This window comes from Aspergillus puulaauensis, chromosome 5 (assembly GCF_016861865.1).
Source record: "Aspergillus puulaauensis MK2 DNA, chromosome 5, nearly complete sequence".
Classification (NCBI taxonomy): Eukaryota; Fungi; Ascomycota; class Eurotiomycetes; order Eurotiales; family Aspergillaceae; genus Aspergillus; species Aspergillus puulaauensis.
The window spans coordinates 3,860,852-3,880,966 of NC_054861.1; the positions used below are offsets into that span (position 1 = coordinate 3,860,852).

Below are 20,115 nucleotides of genomic sequence, written 5' to 3' on the forward strand. Positions count from 1 at the left end.
GGCTCTGTCATCGGCTCTGTGATGCGACATCATCGGTATTTCATTTAGACATGGCCATGTGCCGTGCAGAATTTGATCCGTGGGTGCTCGAAACGTGCAATTGCATCGCCCATAATTGAGACGACCAGGGTATACACGTTGGTGGAGATGCGCCACTATAGTGTCTAGTAGTGCCGCTATACTAATTCGCCGGTGGGGCTGGGACCAAATTCAAGCCGAGGGCCAGCCCTACTCTAATTACCTCCACATCGAATTCCTGGGCTTCGAACGGGATCGGTCATTAGCAAAGACCAAAGGGTGTGTGGTCCCTGAATCGTCAATCATCCCGGTTGATTTCCCTGATGAAGCACAGCAGCAGATTACGGCCCGCCCAGGACAGAGCACGGTCTGATCTGTAACGACTAAAGCGAAGTGGACTGGTCTAGTGGAAAGTGGAAACGGCATTCATTCATCAGGATTGTGGGTCTCAGCTAAGACATTCTACGCAATTTGCTATGTACATGGAAGCCAACCGAGGATCCTGCTCAGGTTGTGCGGTCCTGCAGGGCGACCTTGAGGTCTGGCAGTTCCCAAAAGGCGTAGCAGCGAGACTGTGTCGTCCAGTCTTTGACTCTGCCTACATACTGGCCGTCGAATTGGACGAAGAAGGAAGACAGCGTGAGGAGGAGCATTTGTTGCGCGAAGCTGTCTAGTTAGATTTTGAACCATCCTTTTATGGTAGAGAGACTTACTATTTGGCAATGCACGAGCGGCTACCAAGCAGGAAAGGCTGAACAGCCTCTTTCTTGTCGGTCGAGTCAGCCCTGATCCATCGCTCGGGGTTGAATCTGGCCGGGTCGTTGAAGTACTCCGGGTTGTGGTGCAGGGCGTACAGCGAGATGCCGATTTCAACCTGCAGGATTCAAAGGTCAGACCAATAATTAGAACGTTTAGAGTTGCACTTACACCCGCGGGCACATAGACGCCATCGACATAGGCCCCCGGTGAGACCCGGGGTCCTCCGAGAGGAACAGGGGGGTAGATCCTGAGGGCCTCTGTAATCACGGCATTCATCCACGGAAGTTTCCCTAGCACTTCCAGGGATATGTCGTCCGTGGAATTGAACTGTGTCCGCAGTTCCTCGGTGAGCCTTGCGTGGACGTCGGGGTGGGAAAGGACGAGCCAGATCGCAGCGCAGATTGCGTGAGACGTCGTGTGGAAGCCAGCAAGCATAATGGCAGAGAAGTTCTCTGCGACTTCTTCCTCGGGCAGTTGCGCTGTCTCTTGTCTCTCCAGGACCTCGACCATGATGTCGCGCCGGGTGTGTTTTGCTTTCAATTGTCTGTTTTATTAGCACGGCCACAATTCAAAACGAGGATAGACATACTCTCGAATCAGGCGCATTCTGGCCTCCTCGCTTCTCTGGCGGATTCCCTTGCGCAGGATCTGGCGCAGCATCCACTTGATAAGCGTAGGAACACCAGAGCCCTGGAATTGGTCGCGAATCGTGGCCCAGTAGAAGATACGGGGGAGCTGTTCTGTCCAGAAAAAGGGCCGGCCTCTTTCAATACAACCGAGTGATTTGCCTACAAGCACCTCGGACACCATATCCACAGAAAGGCAGTAGTAGAGGTCATTCAGGCTGATCGCCTTCCGGCCTTCGGTCCTCTGCTTGACCAGCGCGTTGAAGCGGGCAATGCAGCCCTTGATCACGCCCTCATGCGCAGCCATGCATCCCGGGCTGAGTGACGGGCTGAATAGCTTGCGAACGGTGGCATGGTAGTATGGATCGGAGGCAGTGAAGATGTTTCGTCGCGAGATGGCCTTGTAGAAACCCGTCTTGAGGAAGGTGTTGCTCTTTCCAAGACCAGCGCCGTAGATGTTTCTCAAGGACTTGATGGTGTTGGTGGACAATTGGTTCGGCGCGAAGCGGACAACCTTTCCTATAAGACGATGTGGTCAGCATGCATTGGTTAATGAGCTTCTGCGTCTTACCATAGTTATCGTGCAGGGCCTTGAACGTGAACGAACTCCTTCCAGCCAAGAAGCCTAGCTTTGTGTCGAGCTGCAGGGGTTAGCTGGGCAAAGATAGATGGTCGGTATACTCACTCCGAATAGATATCTTCCAATAATTGGCCCCTTGGCGCCTCGAATAACAGGCCCAGGCTGCAGCAATTGCAGGCAGAATATGAGGGCACCGGGAATCTACACAAGTCAGTAACAAAGATAGACAACAAGCGCCCAACATACCAGAATAAAGCTCAGGGCTGAGACCAGCAGGGTCTGAATGTCGTTGAAGTTGCTCATCGAGAGCGCATGCGGCACAGCCATGACGAGCGTCATTTTGGCAAGGAATGTGTGTGTGTGTTGCGGTCACAAGCAATTCGAAACGTCTTGGGAGGTTATATAACAAATAATGATCTATGGGCTCTACTGCAGCGTACACAGCTCACATTCGATCGGCCGATGCCACCTGTGACAGTCAGTCCACTGCCGACACTAAAACAACCGGGACGACAGATGAATGCCGATTACAGGGCATTGTTTCAGGCGGGACAGCAATTTGGATCTGCAGGGCGCCCTCGAAAATTGGACGATCGGATTGCGAATTTTCATATGGGCTGCTGCCGAGGAAGGGCTCCAGTAACGGCCCTGCTGAAACGACCACCGTTCTGCCCTTGTATCACGCCGTCCTGCTGTGGGGCGAACTTTATTTGGCTGGGGGACTTGGGGCCAAATTACACTTTATTTTCTACTTATCGTTTATCGTTCTCGCGGGGTGGCCAAAGTGGAAGTGCGCCCGCGCTGCCAGGACTAGGAGGCCCCTCAGACCCCTCAGACCCTCTTGCTCTGCATATCTCTCGTAATTAGATTCAATTGGTTTCAATTAGTTTCCTACTCAGGGTCGCCTCGGCATTGCGGTGTCACTTCCTGAAATGCTGCCATCTCCGTGGGTGGGTAATGGGTATATCTTATCGCCAGACCCTGCTTCTTGCACCACCACCACTATAACCACCACCAAGCAACATGGCGACCAGCGTGCTCTTCCTCGCTAACAGCGAGCATGGCCAGACCAACATTGTCCTCGCAATCATGCACGAGCTCCTCGTGCGCGGCGACGTAGACGTGCATCTCGCCTCGTTCCCCGTCCTCGAGAAGCGCCTGAACAAGCTCCTCCGGGACAACGAGCAGAGCTACGACGCGAAGTACAAGCAGCGCGTGCACTTCCACCCCGTGCGCGGGCCGTCAAATACTGAGATCTTTATCCGCACGGGGAAGCGCGGTGCGCACCATCCTCCGGGCTATACGGGCTCTGTCATGGGCTTCAAGTCGCTGTGCGAGGATATCTGGGGGTGGACAGAGGATGAGTATGTGGATATCTACGAGAGTTGCGTTGAGGTTATCAATGAGGTGAAACCGTCGCTTTGCGCGATTGATTTCTTTTTCCTGCAGGGGCGCGATGCGGCGTATAACACGGGGCAGACGGCTGTCTTGTTGAATACTACTTCGCTCAGCCATATCGTGCTGGGGCTGCAGAAGAACGGCGCATGGGCGTGGAAGTACCCAATGTAAGGACGTTATCCTTCTGTTTTCTGATTCGATGTCTAACTGTTTAGGCCTGGGACTGGATTCCCATACCCCCTTCCACTGCATCTCATCCCCCTCAACACCATGGCCGTCATGAAGACCGCCAAAATGTACCACGGCAGCGGCAGACGGCGCGAGATCAGAGACTGGCGCATCAAGCATAAAATCCACGGGCGCTTTCCCTTCGCCGACGCCTGGATGCCCAATCGCCTGCATCTCTCGCCTGCGCTGAAAGAGCTGGACTGGCCGTTCGACGTCCCGGACAATGTCGTCGCGTGCGGCCCAATTCTGCTCCCTTGTGCCCCGGTCAAGACCCAGGACGAGGAGATGTTCACATGGCTGCATAAGGCGCCGACGGTCTTGATTAACTTGGGGACGCTTTATGCTCCGAACCCGGCTGTTGTGCTGGAAATGGCTGCTGGTGTCAAGTCTTTCCTGGACTCTCCCTCTGGTCAGGGGATCCAGGTGCTTTGGAAACTGCCGAAGCATCCTCATGACCAGGATGAGATCTATAGTCAGTCGACCACGCCACTGCAGAAGGAGCTGGATAGTGACCAGGTTCGCATCCTGTCGTGGTTTGAGGTCGAGCCATTGGCGATGCTGGAGACCGGTCAAATCGTGTGCTCTGTTCACCACGGAGGCGCGAACTCGTGGTACGAGGCTATACAGTAGGTGTCCTCCATCCACTACAGGTATCGTGCTAACAGAAGTAGAAATGGAGTTCCCCATGTTGTGCTCCCCGCATGGCAGGATTGCTACGAGAATGCTGCCCGCGCCGAGTGGCTGGGCATTGGCGTCTACGGCAACAAGACCAGGGCGCCTGATATCAGCGGAAACGAGATGAGCAAGGCGCTGATCAAGGTTCTCGGTAACAGGGAGTCCTACCTGAAAAAGGCAGCAGAGCTGCAGAAGCTGTGCCAGAAGAAGGAGGGCCGTATCCAGGCCGCCGAGAGGATTGCAGATCTCGCAGCTCGGCCGGACAAGAGCATGATTGCTGTTCCTGAGCCCAAGGAGGATGATCCCAGGATTGCCAGGATTGAGAATGGCTCCGGGGCGACCCTGGAGACTATCACGTCGAAGAGTGCAACTACCAAGACTACCAAGTAAGCCTGTATCCTTCCCCGTTATACACTGTCCATATTAACGAATGCAGGTCCATTTTCCGCCGAATCGCTGAAATCCTGGCAGTCGCCTTCATCTCAAACAGCTGGCTCATCCTGCCCATCGCAGGGTACTCCCTGCTGCTCGTCCCGCATATCAGAATCCTCGCCCTCCTCTACATCATCCACATCAAGTTCCTCTCTAACGCACACAAAACCACCTCGCGCTCACGCAGTAAATGGTTCCGCTCCTCTGCCCTCTGGCAGCTGCACGCCTCGTACTTCCCTATTAAACTCTACCGCTCTACCCCCCTCTCCCCCCGCAAGAAATACATCTTCGGAGGACACCCCCACGGCATCGCCTGCCACGGCCTCGTCGGCGCCTTCTCCGCTAACCCTGCCGGCTTCGACGAACTCTTCCCCGGTATCAAGAATACCATGCTCGTCAAGGACGCTATGTTCACCACCCCGCTGTTAAGAGAGTACCTATTCTACCGCGGCCAGAGCGGCGTCAGCCGCGACTCCTGTATCCAGCATCTCACGCGGGGCGGGTACGATCTGCGCGGGATGGGCAAGGCAATCACCATCAGCGTCGGCGGGAGTCGAGAATACCGCATTGCGAGGCCCGGCACGATGGGCATCGTGATTAAAATCCGCAAGGGGTTTATTCGGCTTGCGGTTGAGACTGGGGCGGATCTGGTTCCGGTGCTTGTCTTTGGGGAGAATGATCTCTTTGCGCCAATGGATATTGACTCTTTCTCGGTTAAGGGGTTGATTGCCTGGGCATGGGAGAAGGCTGTTGGGCATAAGGTTGCGTTTTCTCTGGGGAGGTTTAGTCTCTTTTGTCCGTTTAGGAGGCCGTTGAATGTCGTTGTGGGTAGGCCGATTGAGGTTAAGCAGCAGCGGTTTGATATTCAGGATGAGTATGTGGAGGAGCTGCAGGGGCGGTATGTTGATGAGTTGAAGGCGATTTGGGCGAACTGGAGGGATACTTTTGAAGCTGATGCGTCGGTGAAGTTTGAGATTGTTGAGTAGATGTGTTTATATGACTGCTTCGTGTCTGGAACATGAGTGCATAATAGTTATGTATCAAATTGCAACGAGACTATAATTGATATCTAATGGTCAATACGAATAACAACCTTTGAAAAATGCTTCTTCTCCTTCAACCGCCTATACGCATCCTTTGCCTCTGAAAGCTCGAAGACCACATCGTCCACCACCGGCACAATCCCCTTCTCGTCAATCCAGCGCACCATCTCCTTGGCCTGGTTCCGAGTACCAGCCAGTATAGCACGCACGATGCAGGTGTGCATAAAAGCAGCAAACAGAGGCACCACCTCGGCAGCGCCATCCCCAACATGCCCTACCACAAGGATGATCCCATCCACCCTGATAGCAGCCAAAGAGTGCGGAAACGTCTCATTGCCAGCGACGTCGACGACGAAATCAAACCCTCTTCCATCCGGAGTCAGCCCTCTCGCTTCCTTCCCCCATCCCTCCGCGTTGGTCCGGTAATTCACTACACCAGCCGCACCAAGCGCTCTAAGCCGCACCGCCTTCTCCTCACTCGACGTCGTCGCAACGACCTTCGCCCCAGCAGCAACGGCAATCTGCAACGCGGCAATACTCACACCACCAGTCCCCTGAACAAGCACCCAAGACCCCGGACCGACTTCCCTCCCCTTGAGTCCAAAGAGCGCATTCCACGCCGTAATCCACGTACAAGGCAGCGTGGCCGCAGCTAACCACCCAATCGACTTGGGCGCCCGCACAAGACCCGCTTCAGGGAACACGGCCCAAGACCGCAGGGTCCCGTCGGAGCCCTGGCCCAGACATTCAACGGCAGCTTCAATCCCAGGGAGTGCGTCGTCGCCGTGCGTGGAGTTGAATGGGGACGCTACGTGTGTCACCACGTGGTCGCCTTTCTGAAACTCGTGGACTGAGCTGCCCACGGCTTCCACTGTGCCAGCGCCGTCGCAGCCTGGAACTCGGGGCGGGGTGATGGGGCCGTTTATGCCCTGGACGTCAGTTAGAGGGTGGACAGGTAGGAGTGGAAACGAGGTATGTTGCAGGGCTGATACGTACCTTCGGTCCGGCAATTACCAGTTCTCGGTAGTTGAGGCTGGCGGCGTGGAGCTTGACGAGCACGTCTTTCGGGCCGAGGTCTTGGGGTGACGGGATGGTGAGACCTTGTTGGTATTCGAGTGAGGTCTCGAAGCCTTCTTGTCCCGTTAAGATCCATTGTCTGGCCATTTTTATTTAATTATGTGTTTCAGAAAGTAGAGTATGGGAAGCTGTGATGTTGTTGATACCTGGACAAGCTGGATGAAAGCCACCTTTATATATTGCTAGCCAAGCGAGAAGTTGGCGAGAAGTTGGTCTTCGGTTGAATCTGATATTCCTAATGAGGCAAATCAGTTTGCTGCCTTTATTCTGGTCTTGGATGGCGTATTTGTGTTTAGAAAGCAGGCTATGCAAAACTACATGACAGTCCCGCTCCATCTCCAGCCGCTCATCTCATTTTCCCGATTAGGAAAATCAGATCTGCGGCCCGGATTATGGAGTGTAATCTAATCTCTGGTTGGCTGACCTCTCTACGCCAGGCTAGATAAGGTTTAGTGCGACATCACTTGTGCCTCTCAGGATAATAATGGCGATGTTTAGATTAAAAATCCATATTCTCGCATTTGTAATCTGAGAGTCCTTCTGACAAAGTCATAACTCACTCAATCCTTTGGTAAAGAGACTGCACATCAATAATGGCCGCCACGTCATACAACTCCCTCCATAACGCCCTGAACTGTGGCATAAGACCCATATCACCATCCAGGGCTCTCTTCTCCAACAGACTCAACGGCTCATTCCATCCACGATTCTGCATCCATCTTACCGATCTCGTCACCCTATCTACAAACCACGCTCGTGCATCTGACCCCTTCTCAGCGGCAACTGCCCCGACCATAAGTTGGTACGAGGTCAAGTCCATGTACGGGCAATGTCTGATCGGAAAGTGGGATCTTCTACCTTTCAGCTCGCTGGCGAGGAGTGTCAGATGAGCCGGCGACTTGGTTGGCCAGAGGAGGTGTAGTACAAGTTCGACTGCCCGTGCGGCGGCGTCGATGTGGACATTGTCTGGGCTTCGAAGGGCGCGGGCTTGATGGTGTAGCTCGGCTAGCGGCTCTTCGATGACTTCGGCGATGGAGATTGGGTCTAGTGGACTCTGGTGATGGCAGTTGATTACCCACCGTAACTGCATCACGTTATCGCAGATGGAGGACAGTTTGGTGATTTTGCCATCGTGGTATTCTCGCAGTGCGTGGATGAGCTTTGGATGCCACGCTCGCGGGAAGCCAAAGATGCTGTTTACCGAGTCCCTGCTCACTAGTCAGTGATGGCCATTCAGTCCGGATTATGTGTACACACTGTACGATAAGATCTATAAGCCATGATGGCAGGCCCAGTGGGTCTCTCGACTCCCGATCATTGATGATCTGTACGAGCCCTTCTATATGGATCTTCCAGGCAATATCATCGCACGCCAAAGCTGCGCCAAACACCATCGTGATGACTGCGCCAAGAACAGCATTTGGACGAGTTGATATCGATGCAATGCGCTCTTTGAGGAGGTTCACAGCTATATAGGAGTGATGATCGGCCTGTGACTGCCAGGAGTATTCCGGCGACCAGTGCCGTACAGCAACGGCCATTGTGGCCTCGACCAACACCGGTTCCGACGTAAAGAGTTTAAACCAGAGTGCTTCACGAGGGTTGTAGGGATTGCGTCTTCCTTCGATGAATAGTAGCTCCTGCAGCTTGTCGACTGTAGAATTTAGTCACAAACCTTAGTCTGGGAATATGCGGAGCTTACGGGTATCCTGTGACGGAGATAAATGGGCCGGTATAAGAGTCAACACACTATCACACATTTTATCACTGGGTATGTTTGTTTTGTCTTGTTTTCTTTTGACTTTTGGCTCTTTTTCGGGCCCCCTGCCTGTCAGCCGCTGGCGTCTTTTGGCAAAGTTGGTCCTGGTGATATGCGCCCTCATCTCCTTCGCAGCCCGGCCAGACAAACTAGACGCCCCAGTCGTGTTCAGAAAGGTCAAATCGGAGCATTCCATTTTGTGTGTGATTATAACGTTTCGAACCGCAATTTTACCAAGCTTAACCCGGTGAATCAGACAGGTTGGGGCCCGCGTCAGCATCATCAACGGTGCTCAGCCCGATTAATAATCCACTTTCTCCGTAGTTAGTTAACTAACTTAGGTACTTAATAACCAAATTATAGTATTATTCCCCGTACTATAGCAGGTCAACCCCGTCACGCCAGCACTTGCACAGCTCAGCAGTATATCATGGCAACGGAATATGCCATTTTAAGCCCCTGTTTGCACATTTCAATTCTCGTCAACAATCTAATTTTTCGGTATGCTGGCAAAAGCTGTACAAGAACGCCTTTGGTTCTAATACGAGTTCCCCACAGGAGCGCGAAAGTGAGCCGCGAGGTTCGAGCGTATTGAAGTTACCGGATACCGACCTGCCTTTATACCTAACCGTTGATATACTGTCTTGGCTACGGTCAGTGTCCGAAAAGCGGAGCAAATACCCACTTTTGTGGACTCCTTTTATAGATCCATGTCATAACTTCCGTGTTGGATGGGGATGGCATTGTCTATGTTCTGCTGCTGAGCTGTCTGCAACCTTAGGGTATCTACAGCCCTGGCTGCGCTGCGGAGAAGCGAGGACAGCTGCACATTAGACATGCCATCAAGTCGACTTTGTATTTTCTAAGTATATCGATGAAAAGGCAGCCACTGACCAGTCCCTAAGCAAAACTCATTTTGATGCCTTGCTTCCGATGGTTGGATTGTTCGACTTGCTGTCCGTCCAAATCACCACCGATGCGTCTTTTGATGCCCAGAATCTGTTCTCCAGCACATTTCAGAAATTGCAGTGAGGTATATCGAGGAAGGGCTTATATATTGGTTGGAAGAGTAGCTTGGGCCCTGTGTCCCTTGCCTCGGTGACAGAAGGTGGTTTTATTCCAGACTGAGTATTATTGAAGCACAGACAATTATTTTAAAGGTGTTGTGCCTAATATTCGACCTCTTCCCTGTAAACTTGGCTCATGCCTTCTGTTCCCGCCTCACAGCTTGAAAGCAGACCAAGGCACTACCAAAAAAGGGCCATACCTATTAAAATTTCGTAAAAGATTAGACAAAATATGCAACGTCAGATACTAGAAGCCGTTCTGCGCGGGGTCTATACATCCTCGTTGACCTGTTGGCTGAATTGGATAACCATATAATATCGAGAGTCAACGATCATCTATTAAGGGCTATAGTCTAGATACAAGTAATTGCGAAGCGTCATGCGTCAGATAAAATGACAAGTGTCTTGATCGCAAGTTTGGCCGCTAGAGAAAATGTCCCTGCATCTGCCGGCATTCCTTGAAGCTTTTACCGAACAGATATATTGCTTGTTAACTCGATAGATAGAAAATGCCGACTGCCAATATTAAACTCTGTGTTCAGTGTTCCAAGTCCCTACTCAGACGATCTATCAAATGGGAAACATAACCGCCCATCTGCCAACAGCAGCTCACAGACAGGATCCACAGTAGAGTCATCGTATCCAAGCGACATCAAGGTCCCAATCACTGCGTTAACAGGTTTCTCACGGTTGGTCACGGTCTTCCACAACCGGTCTTTGGTCTCGAACTCACACTGATAGTCGAGTATCAGGGCCTCGAGGCGGCCGGTCGGATCAATCACGCTGAGCCGGGGATTGGGACCAAGTTCAATAGTAATACAGTGTTCATCATCGACTCCTTCTGAGAATGAGCAGTCAACTACCAGACTGGGGATTTGAGCCTTGGTGGCGTCTTGCATGGTGGTGGTAGTAGTGGTAGTCACAGTGACATCGTTTGTCCGATCAACCCCGTCACAGTAGACTTTCAACTCTTCACGAGAGACAGATGTAGCGGACAAGAAACGGAATTTGGAAGGTCGGTTAATTCTCTCGGCGATCAGTCTTCCTGTGGGCTGGTTGAACTGGATGACGGATTTCCGTTGGAGCCCGTGCTCTTTACGTGCCGTCTTCAGCTCGTTATGGCCCGGTGGTGGTGTTGCATCATCGCCAATATCTTCCACAACAGTGGCTTCGGCGTCATTGCCGATAACAATAAGGAACTCAAACGCGTCTGGATTCACACATCCATTTACTGGTGCTGGATCAGCATCCATTGGAATGATGGTTCCTTCGCATGCCAATACCGGGTATTCCTCTAGCCGCCGGTGAAAAGTGATCTCGCGGTCTGCATCATATAACTGGCCTGTAAATATATCCATGAATCGGGGACCCGGTGGCAGCCATGCCTTGACTGCGGCAAGATTCGTCGTCTTATTCCGGGGCTCGACAATGGGAGCAACTAGGAGCTTTGATCCAAAGATATACTGGTTCGGAAATGAGTATGCCTCGTTAGAATCTGGGTAAGCCCAGTACATTGGCTGGACTAGAGGTTCATCATTCTCGGCTGAGTCGATAACATTATACGTGTATAAGAACGGCACCAGCCGATGTCGCAATCTCATAAAGTCGGACATGACCGTCTCATGTTCCCGGCGATACCGCCATGGTTCCTTAGAATTCCACTTCGAGTCTGATGAGTGCAAACGGAATATAGGCGAGAAGACCCCTTGCTGAACCCAGCGAGTGACGAGTTCATCGTCTCTTCCTCCAAAGATATGCCCGCCGATATCATGACTCCACCATCCGTAGCCTATGTTCGAGGCGGTCGCGGTGAATTCTGCCTGAAAGGCTAGAGAATCCCAAGTAACAACTGTATCGCCCGAGAATCCTACAGGATATCGGTGGCTGCCAGGTCCCGCATAGCGAGAAAAGATAAGAGGGGCGGTGCTGTGGCCGTCTCGTGCATGGTCAAGATAGTGGAAGTGGTTCAGAAGCCAGAGGGGATCAACACCGGGAACCTTCGAGTACGGGCCTTGCTGCCAGTCAATCCACCAAAAATCACAGGCCGTTTTCTCCAGATTCCGGTGTAATATATCGAGGTATGCTTTCATGAACTTGGGGTTGGACGGCTCAAATAGAATAGGTCTTTTCTGTTTTTCCCCAGTGGGATGGCCCAGGACCTTGGCCATTTCCTCGTATGAGTCTTCGTGGGAATGAATCCCATTATGAGGGTGATCATTTAGTGTGATCTTGAGACGTCTTTGGTGCAAGTCATGCCGGAATTGTTCTGGGTCTGGGAATAGCTTCCTATTCCAAGTATACCCCGTCCATCCAGCATGGGGCACACAAGGGTCTGAGACCAGGTGCCAATCCATGTCAATGACTGCCACTGACATGGGAATGCCATGTGCGCGGAATCTATCCATAAGGCGGACATATTCATCCTGGTGATAGGCATAGTACCGACTCCACCAATTCCCCAGGGCGTATCGGGGCAGTATCGGTTGTTTGCCGGACACAGAGTAGAAGGCCTTGATCGCGTCCTTATAGTCATGGCCATAGCAGAAAAGGTATCCGTCTACGCGGTCACCCGGTTTGCGGCCGGCCACGAAGCCGCCATCAAAGAGCATGGATGCGGAATCATCGAGGGCGGCATAGCCTGCTTTGGAAACAACACCTTCGCCCATATCGCAGCGGCCGTTGCAAAGATCCAGAGTCCGAGCTGTACCGCCCAAGTTGAGTTCTTCGGAGATGCCATACTGCCATGGTGCGCCCCAGTTGGTGTGCCTGAAATTGAAGTGGACGACCAGCCCTGCGGGGGAGAAGCGTTTCTTGTCGTAGCTCAGGTGGAAATGGTCGGAGATTATCTCGAGATTATCGGCGGTTTCGACAGTGTGGAACTTTGGCGCTGGGAAATGGCGGTTGACGGCGAAAGTGGACGCCCGGTCTTCGAAACAGCCATCGAAAGCCCATTCGTATCGAATCAAGCGGTCGGTGAGGATTGTGAAGCGATAGTTCGGGCCGGAAATGATGGCCTGGGGATTGGCGGCAGGGCTTGTCACAAAGGCCATGGTGCTAATGGATTTGGCATACAGCTGGATTGAGACCGCATCCTGAGGGTGGTTCTTATAGGTGCTGTTTACAAGTCGCCAGTATAGTTTGCCAACGACTTCAGATTGGGAATATCGCGACAGTTTCAGCAACGGTTTCTGCGAGCATTTCAGCGACCAATTCTCCGCCGATTATCGCGACTATTATTGCGCTGGCCACTAGGGACGTCAAGTTACTGTGGAGAAGTCCACTTGGGCTCTTAGGGTTCGACAGTCTCGCCAATGAATACGAACCAGTGCCCACTCTTGACTACAGAGCGGAATGCCGCACGTACTCCGTATGTGCCAATATCGACTCCACGGACTGACCCCAGACCTGCGCATCCGTCCATGGATGTGATATATAGTTGCCTCGTGCGGCCTTGATGCTCTCCATGACCATCTGTGTATTTGCTTCTCACCATGGAAAAAGACTCTGGCACCTCCCACATTGAGTCCACGCGGGACCTGGCCACGTCCCTGCCTGAGAAACATGCTGCCGGCCACGCCGTACAATCCGAACGTCAGATGGGCTTTCGCGAGTCCATCCGCCTATATCCCATGGCAGCCGTCTGGTCAGTGGGCCTGTCAACTGCGGTGATTATGGAAGGATACGCGGTCATGTTGCTCTCGAGCTTCTACGCACTGCCCCAGTTCAATCGCAAATATGGCCAGCTCCAGCCAGAAGATGGCACCTACGTGATCCCTGCGTCCTGGAAATCGGCCCTCTCCAACGGCGCTGTCGTTGGCGAGATTCTAGGGCTTTTCCTGACTGGTATCTTTCAAGACCGATTCGGCTACCGCATGACCATCTTCGCGGCCCTCTGCCTGGTCACGGCATTTATATTCATTTTATTTTTCGCGCATAGCGTCGAGATGCTTCTTGCCGGAGAGATACTGTGCGGCATCCCCTGGGGCGCCTTTCAGACCATTACCGTCTCATACGCCTCCGAGGTCTGCCCCGTCGCTCTCCGAGGTTACTTGACCACCTACGTCAACCTCTGCTGGGTCATGGGACAGTTCATTGTTTCTGGTGTGCTTCGAGGCCTCCTCGACAGACAAGACCAGTGGGCATACCGGATACCCTTCGCCGTGCAATGGGCCTGGCCCATCCCCCTCATGATCATGTGCATACTAGCCCCCGAGTCCCCCTGGTGGCTCGTCCGTCACGACCGACACTCAGAAGCACGCCAAAGCATCACCCGCCTGATGAGCCGGTCCCACTCCGCTAACATGGCAGACGAGACCCTAGCCATGATCGAGCACACCGACCGTCTTGAAAAGGAAACCTCGGCAGGCACATCCTACCGCGAATGCTTCAGGCGCGCGAATCTGCAGCGCACCGAAATCGTCTGCCTAACCTGGCTGATCCAGGTCATCTGCGGATCCCAGCTCATGGGATACTCCACCGTGTTCTATATTGCCGCTGGTCTGCCCGCTAGCTCTTCGTTCAATATGTCTCTGATCCAGTATGCGCTGGGTGCGGTTGGCACGATCCTCTCGTGGTTCCTTATGACGCGCGTCGGCCGAAGGACTCTGTACCTGTATGGCACATTTGCACTTTTCTGGCTTCTGCTCATCATCGGGTTTGTGTCGCTGGCTCCGCAATCCTCGACTATGAATTGGGCTATTGGTGCGCTGCTTTCTGTCTTTACCTTCACGTACGACCTTATGGTTGGGCCGGTCTGCTACTCGCTTGTCTCGGAGCTCTCGTCGACGCGATTGCGTGCTAAATCCGTGGTGCTGGCGAGGAACCTTTACAATATTGGGAACATTGTTGTTAACGTGGTTATTAATTATCAACTCACCGCGACGGCTTGGAACTGGGGTGCTAAATCTGCGTTCTTCTGGGCAGGGATCTGCTTTTGCTGTGTCGTTTGGGTATTCTTTCGGCTGCCGGAGCCCAAGGGGCGGACGTATGCTGAGTTGGATGTTCTTTTTGCGAACAAGGTGGCACCAAGAAAGTTTGCTACGACTGAGGTAGATATTTTCCGGGGGACCATCGTTACAGAATGATATCTTGAAAAGGGGATACGGCACTTATATACAGCGATATCAATCATGCATCACACATGGAAATCGTTCGTCTCCTGTTCGTCTGTTTCGGCATCCTCGTCTGCAATGAGTAACATATCAAGCATGGAGGCCTTGTTGTGGTAACACTCAGCTAATCGCCTCCCCAGAGACCCAGCAAACAGCGTGTGTGAGTTTGGACTCAGGGACAGATGTTTCTGGATCGACCCAAGCCGATCCAAGTTCTGTGCCGTTGTCGCTGTCCAGCCCGTCAAGTTTGTCGAGCACTGGATGAAGTCGGCCAGGGTATTTCCTACATCGTTTATTTTTTCAAACTAGTATGGTTTTGTTAGCGAATTAGTTAGGAACAAAAGCGAATAAGCCTTACAATTCCTAGTCCGTGCACTTCCACCGACTCCTGCGGGAGCGCTGTTAATGTCTTCAGTAAGGATAAGGCAATGTCCTCCGGGTAGGAAAATGTCCTAGACCGGGACTCGGCCCCGGTAGAAAGCAAGCCCTGCTCTAGGGCTGCTCGCCATAGAATAAGATCTAGCCAGTGCTGTGTAACAAGGATATCGGCCTTCTGGGTCTCGGACATGGCCACGCAGTAGTCACTGTTAAGACGCAAGTCCGAACCACGCAATTTCCATGACTTGCTGCTGTTTGATCCCGTGCGACTCCAGAAGTGGAAGAAATCAATACCAATCTCCGAGTAAACGCGCACAAGTTGGCGGAATTCCAGGTCAATTTCCGGCTGTTCTTCAAGTCCAGCATCAGACTCGGGAACAGGAAGGAGCTCCAACGGGCCCTGCAAAAAGACTGGTTTCTGTCTTGCTATCGCGAAGGATCTCTCGGTGACGAAGAGGATGTTGTAGATGCGGCGACAATAAAATGCGTCCACGTAATCCAGTCCACAGTAGAACTCGTCCGTATGCAGCCCAAGGGCCTGCGCCAGGGTGATAGCTTCGCGGAGATAAAACCAGCTCTGGCGAGCATTATGCAGTTCAAAATGCGTCACTGCAACGAAGAACGACGCGAGAAGCGTCAGCACAGTGCCGTCCTCGATGAAATTGTACGCGGACCGCATGGAGAGACTTTTCTCGAGTAGTCGCTGCGACGCTGATGCCCATTCTCCGCAGCCGATGATGGATTCGCTACGCCCGCACAGAAACGCGGTGACCAGGGCGCATAGAGCGAACAACATGCTTTCCTCGTTGGGTTCCAGTTCCAGCGGTCGACCAGCCCATTGGACCAGCGTCGATGGTCTGCAAAGGGGCATGACGGGGTACATTTGGCGGAGATATACGTCGACACAGCGTTTCATCAGCCGTGGGACGTTTTCTGGACATAGGTGATCTTTTAGTTCCTCATTCTGAGCCACCCTCAGCTCTTCGATCTTCTTCCCGCTGCCGCCTTTGGGGCCGCGTTGTTTCCGCACGTATTCGCGTTTGCAGGCAAGGCGTGTGTGCTGGCAGGGGCTGCAGGGAAGAAGCCCGTCACAGCGCACTCGACGCGCGCGACATTGGTCGCATGGGATTCTTTTGGACGACATTGATTGTTGGATCAGGTTGAGGTTCGCTTCAAGATTGCATGTGCATTTGGAGACTTGGTTGGTTCGTATTGCTTGGGTGCAGTGGACCTCCAACCCCGCATCTAGTGGCGCTTAACCAACATTGTCCAAGTGCTCTATATTGCTTTATTCTATGTTTGTCCGTTGCCAGGTACTATCTCCCTGTTGCAGTGCGGCGGCCCTGTAGAGCAGCCTGTCGTGTATATTTAAGGCTTCTCTCCTCTTGCCTTCTTCTTTCTTCGTTCCTCCACCCATCTCCTCATCTCCTTCCCCATGCATTCTTATAAAATCTACCTAGGCAACGAAGACTATAATGAAGACGACTGTCGCTTAGCCGTTCGCGGTCAACTCATTCCTAAAGCTCTCGGCGAAGATACTACTCAACTGTGCGTTGTCCGTGGCATCCGCTACCATGCTGGCTATGCAACTGAGCTTCGTGGGTTGCTGCCCATTTTTACTCGGGCTCTAAATGCGCGCGACATTATGAGCAACAAAGTCCCTGATATGAGTGGTCCTGATGAATTTCCGTACTGTATCTGGCACCCCGAAACCGCATCTGAAGCAACGTACCGCGCTCTGGCCCTTCGATACCCCCAGATGAAGTACCAGATCGGGAGAGCCTGCGCCGTGGCTGGATATGCCGGCCTTTTCAGCGAGCTTGGCCTCCTTCCCGAGTGCCATATTGCTGAAGAAGCGCGTGAAAGCCAGCAATGGGAAATCTACAATGTTATCATGAAAGCTGACATTCGTTATAACGCCATGGATGATTACACACGGACTGTCTTCAATCAGCCATCCAAGGGCTACCTGAATGGCGATACTGCTGTGCAGTCATACCTGGACATCAAGACCGAGTTTGAAGCTCCGCCCGACTGGGATGATTTTCCTCTCGTCGGTAATCGGAGACAAGGTTTCTTTGATATCACTGAAGACGATCGCATCGATGAGTTCACCTCCGAACCACCACCTACCGAAGACGATGTGAGCCATTTTCTCTATACGCCACTTCCAGTCGACTTGCCCACGATGAATAAAGATGTCTTGATTCTCATGGCTGCGTATTACGGCGATGTTGACCGGTACTCGCGCCTGCGTCGACCTCGCCCAGTCATGAGCGAGCCGGATTGCGTCGTGCGAGGAATCTACCACAACACCATGTTCGCCAAATGGTGGTCCCTTCAGAAACCCTCCTTTATGTCCTCATCGGTGCAGAAAGCAATCAACGCCCGCTTTATTATGAACAACGATCTCTCGCGGATTACCCCAGAAACAAAACACCTCGCATACTGTATTTGGTATCCATCCGTTCCACATCCTTCAACTTGCAAGGAGCTCTTCCGGCGTCTGCCGTCTATGAAGCCTGCAATCGCAAGGGCTTGTATTCTGGCTGACTACCCCGAAACCTGGGACTTCCTAGACGTGGACCCAGATGAAAACCTGATGATGGATGCACGGCAGAGCCACAACCCCAAGTACCTCCGCGATCTCGAGTCTAAACTTCCGGAGCGTGGATGCCCCCAATATCCACAAGCGTACACACGATCAGAGTCCCGTGTCATTCCTCGTCATCACATGTGTGAGTATACATCAATCGGGATGATAGAACCAAACGTCGCCAACAACCCATGTGCCGACACTGAATCTGGTGTCCCGTACAACGGGATGCGCGCAAGCATGGCTTACACCGAGCTCACCGTTGCTCTTCCTGATGAGCTGCGGCAGCTCGCTAAAGAGCTTTGGGACAGGGATTACGCCGCAATTCAATTTGATGACAAGTATTATGCATCTTTGGCAAGCAAGGGTGAAAGATAGCTTCTTTGGGGGGTGTTAGGTATACCGTGATAATTTCGCTGACTGGACGGTGCCTACAAGTAATATACCATCTAGCAACTACCAGTATAGTATCACTATAGTCTTTTCCAGGTAGTATTTCCCTCAGTACATCCCTCGGATTCTCGACTCCGATGCATGGTTTGCTGCGCAGGACTGCAAATTTCCCTAATGCAATTTTGTTTCTTCTACTCCGTGATTGAAGCGCACTGGCATAACCCCATTACGATGTTTTTCCTATTCCGAAACTAGAGACAGCTCCCAAAACAGCTATTTCATGTTTACGGATCCAGCTCTCGTATACCGTCCCAGACGTTCCTAGTTTCAAAAAGTGCCCACTTCCGTCACACACAACAAGTACTCCGTACATCGCGGGCATACAGTAGTGTAATCGACAACGAACTCCTTGGATAATTTGACGCTATGGTTGATCGATGGAAACTGCAAACTTGACTGCAAAATCTCATCGGTTCTAATCTATTCTACAGAAATATATTAACGATTGGGGAAATTTTGTTCTTCGGGCTTTCAAGGCAGTACAGTAGGAGTATTCATCGCAATGATGTTGAACTATATATCTCCGAACAACACCTATGAAATGACTGGTCCCACCCACCATATCCGCTCAATATTATTATTTATATTCAATTCACCACGTCCATATATTTAATTTACCCTCCCCTCTATAACTCCATATTTCATTTCTCTTGCTCACTGAGAAGTGGTGCAAGCGAACGGAGTCACATGACCGACCCGGTTGGCGTTTCTCCGAGTGCAGATTCTGCCACTCGCCACCGCCAGGAACCAGAGTGTTGATCCGTGGAATCCACGCCACTGGCTCCGTGGAGTCTTCAGCCATTCCCCACGATGACGCCTGGTTCTGCAGTGGAGGCGATGTCGCCCTCGAAGCAGCCATGGACGAGAGCATAGTGGAAGACTGGAAGACGAGTGTTGACGGCGGAAAGTTCGTGGCGGAAGTTAGTATTGCAGAGCCTGGATCGGTCTGTCAGGTAAGCACCGGGATGTCTGGGACGCCAAGATGGGCGAGATTGCCTTTCCTGAAGGATTGAGATGCCCGGGACTAGGGATCGGCGGATCAGGATTCAGGAACGGTGAAGAGGCAACAAACAGTCCTTGTGAGTTCTGCAGAATGAGACTACGCAGGAACTCGTTTGGCGAACTCACTGGAGTGGACCAGGATAGCTGCTGACAGTCTTCTCGGGAGTGACCGGCTTCTCTTCCATAGACTGCATATCCATCGATACTTATCCGCTAGCGATACTTCACTGGCGCCAATTCCGCGTCTTAACTAGCTTTTACGCGGTCTGGTGGAGATTTTGTTTGGTTACAAAATGGCTGGCGGGTGATATATCGCCGTTATCGCCGTTGGGCGCGAAACTGAGATTTATAATATTGGACTACGGTCTACAAATATTGACAGGACGCAAACCTTCTCTACGCAGATTTAGACCGAGACTATCAATAGGCATAGTCGAATGAGTCCCGAACGCGAAGCCGGTGAACGGTGCCTCTCCTGCGAAACAGAAGCCGCTTTCGCGCACGATTCAACACTGCGCGGGGTTGTGTTCTGTTCCTGGGCGACGCGAACTGCGGGCCGAGTTCGTATGGACTGGACGATCTGCCGGAGTAGCTTCGGGGATATCTCGGTTGTGTCGGCAGTTTGAATGGCGTACGAGAAGCGTAGTGTTACTGTATCGAGCATGTCGGATTGCTTAGTTGCGCTTGAACGTGGTCCTATTCGGGCACACCTCGGGACACTTAGTGTAGGCGTGTAGGCATGAGAGGGTGATACGGAGATGGAGCGTAAATAATTGGTGTTTGCATCTCGACCCATGAGCGAGGCAAGGCCCGGTTTCTCAGTTCAAGAATGTAGTGGGGGGATTGAGACTTTTCATCCCGTGTTGGCTGGTAGGTGGAGATATCACTCGGGCTGGGTGCGGCTTGACTAGTC

At 52.3% G+C, this 20,115-nt stretch overlaps 8 protein-coding genes across 8 annotated transcripts; 3 read left to right on the top strand and 5 right to left on the bottom strand.

The window, feature by feature from the left end:
* Positions 1-524: 524 nt before the first annotated feature.
* APUU_51494A (cytochrome P450) lies at positions 525-2,322 on the bottom strand (the record flags this gene model as incomplete). The annotated part of the gene is made up of 7 exons (XM_041706609.1): positions 525-684; positions 732-892; positions 946-1,321; positions 1,367-1,922; positions 1,975-2,044; positions 2,089-2,184; positions 2,230-2,322. The coding sequence occupies 7 exons, from the start codon at positions 2,320-2,322 to the stop codon at positions 525-527; spliced, it is 1,512 nt and encodes a 503-aa protein (XP_041558977.1).
* Positions 2,323-3,006: 684 nt separating this feature from the next.
* On the top strand, positions 3,007-5,702 carry APUU_51495S (Diacylglycerol acyltransferase family; the record flags this gene model as incomplete). Its single annotated transcript, XM_041706610.1, has 4 exons — positions 3,007-3,548; positions 3,597-4,235; positions 4,281-4,670; positions 4,721-5,702. The coding sequence occupies 4 exons, from the start codon at positions 3,007-3,009 to the stop codon at positions 5,700-5,702; spliced, it is 2,553 nt and encodes an 850-aa protein (XP_041558978.1).
* Positions 5,703-5,785: 83 nt separating this feature from the next.
* On the bottom strand, positions 5,786-6,923 carry APUU_51496A (zinc-dependent alcohol dehydrogenase family protein; the record flags this gene model as incomplete). Its single annotated transcript, XM_041706611.1, has 2 exons — positions 5,786-6,688; positions 6,756-6,923. The coding sequence occupies 2 exons, from the start codon at positions 6,921-6,923 to the stop codon at positions 5,786-5,788; spliced, it is 1,071 nt and encodes a 356-aa protein (XP_041558979.1).
* Positions 6,924-7,392: 469 nt separating this feature from the next.
* On the bottom strand, positions 7,393-8,791 carry APUU_51497A (uncharacterized protein; the record flags this gene model as incomplete). The annotated part of the gene is made up of 3 exons (XM_041706612.1): positions 7,393-8,044; positions 8,094-8,490; positions 8,539-8,791. 3 exons carry the CDS (start codon positions 8,789-8,791, stop codon positions 7,393-7,395), a joined length of 1,302 nt encoding a protein of 433 aa, XP_041558980.1.
* A 1,425-nt stretch (positions 8,792-10,216) lies between these two features.
* On the bottom strand, positions 10,217-12,712 carry APUU_51498A (uncharacterized protein; the record flags this gene model as incomplete). Its single annotated transcript, XM_041706613.1, has 1 exon — positions 10,217-12,712. The coding sequence occupies one exon, from the start codon at positions 12,710-12,712 to the stop codon at positions 10,217-10,219; it is 2,496 nt and encodes an 831-aa protein (XP_041558981.1).
* Positions 12,713-13,153: 441 nt separating this feature from the next.
* On the top strand, positions 13,154-14,746 carry APUU_51499S (uncharacterized protein; the record flags this gene model as incomplete). Its single annotated transcript, XM_041706614.1, has 1 exon — positions 13,154-14,746. The coding sequence occupies one exon, from the start codon at positions 13,154-13,156 to the stop codon at positions 14,744-14,746; it is 1,593 nt and encodes a 530-aa protein (XP_041558982.1).
* Positions 14,747-14,796: 50 nt separating this feature from the next.
* On the bottom strand, positions 14,797-16,295 carry APUU_51500A (Zn(II)2Cys6 transcription factor; the record flags this gene model as incomplete). The annotated part of the gene is made up of 2 exons (XM_041706615.1): positions 14,797-15,078; positions 15,132-16,295. 2 exons carry the CDS (start codon positions 16,293-16,295, stop codon positions 14,797-14,799), a joined length of 1,446 nt encoding a protein of 481 aa, XP_041558983.1.
* Positions 16,296-16,586: 291 nt separating this feature from the next.
* APUU_51501S (uncharacterized protein) lies at positions 16,587-18,125 on the top strand (the record flags this gene model as incomplete). Its single annotated transcript, XM_041706616.1, has 1 exon — positions 16,587-18,125. The coding sequence occupies one exon, from the start codon at positions 16,587-16,589 to the stop codon at positions 18,123-18,125; it is 1,539 nt and encodes a 512-aa protein (XP_041558984.1).
* Positions 18,126-20,115: the final 1,990 nt, after the last annotated feature.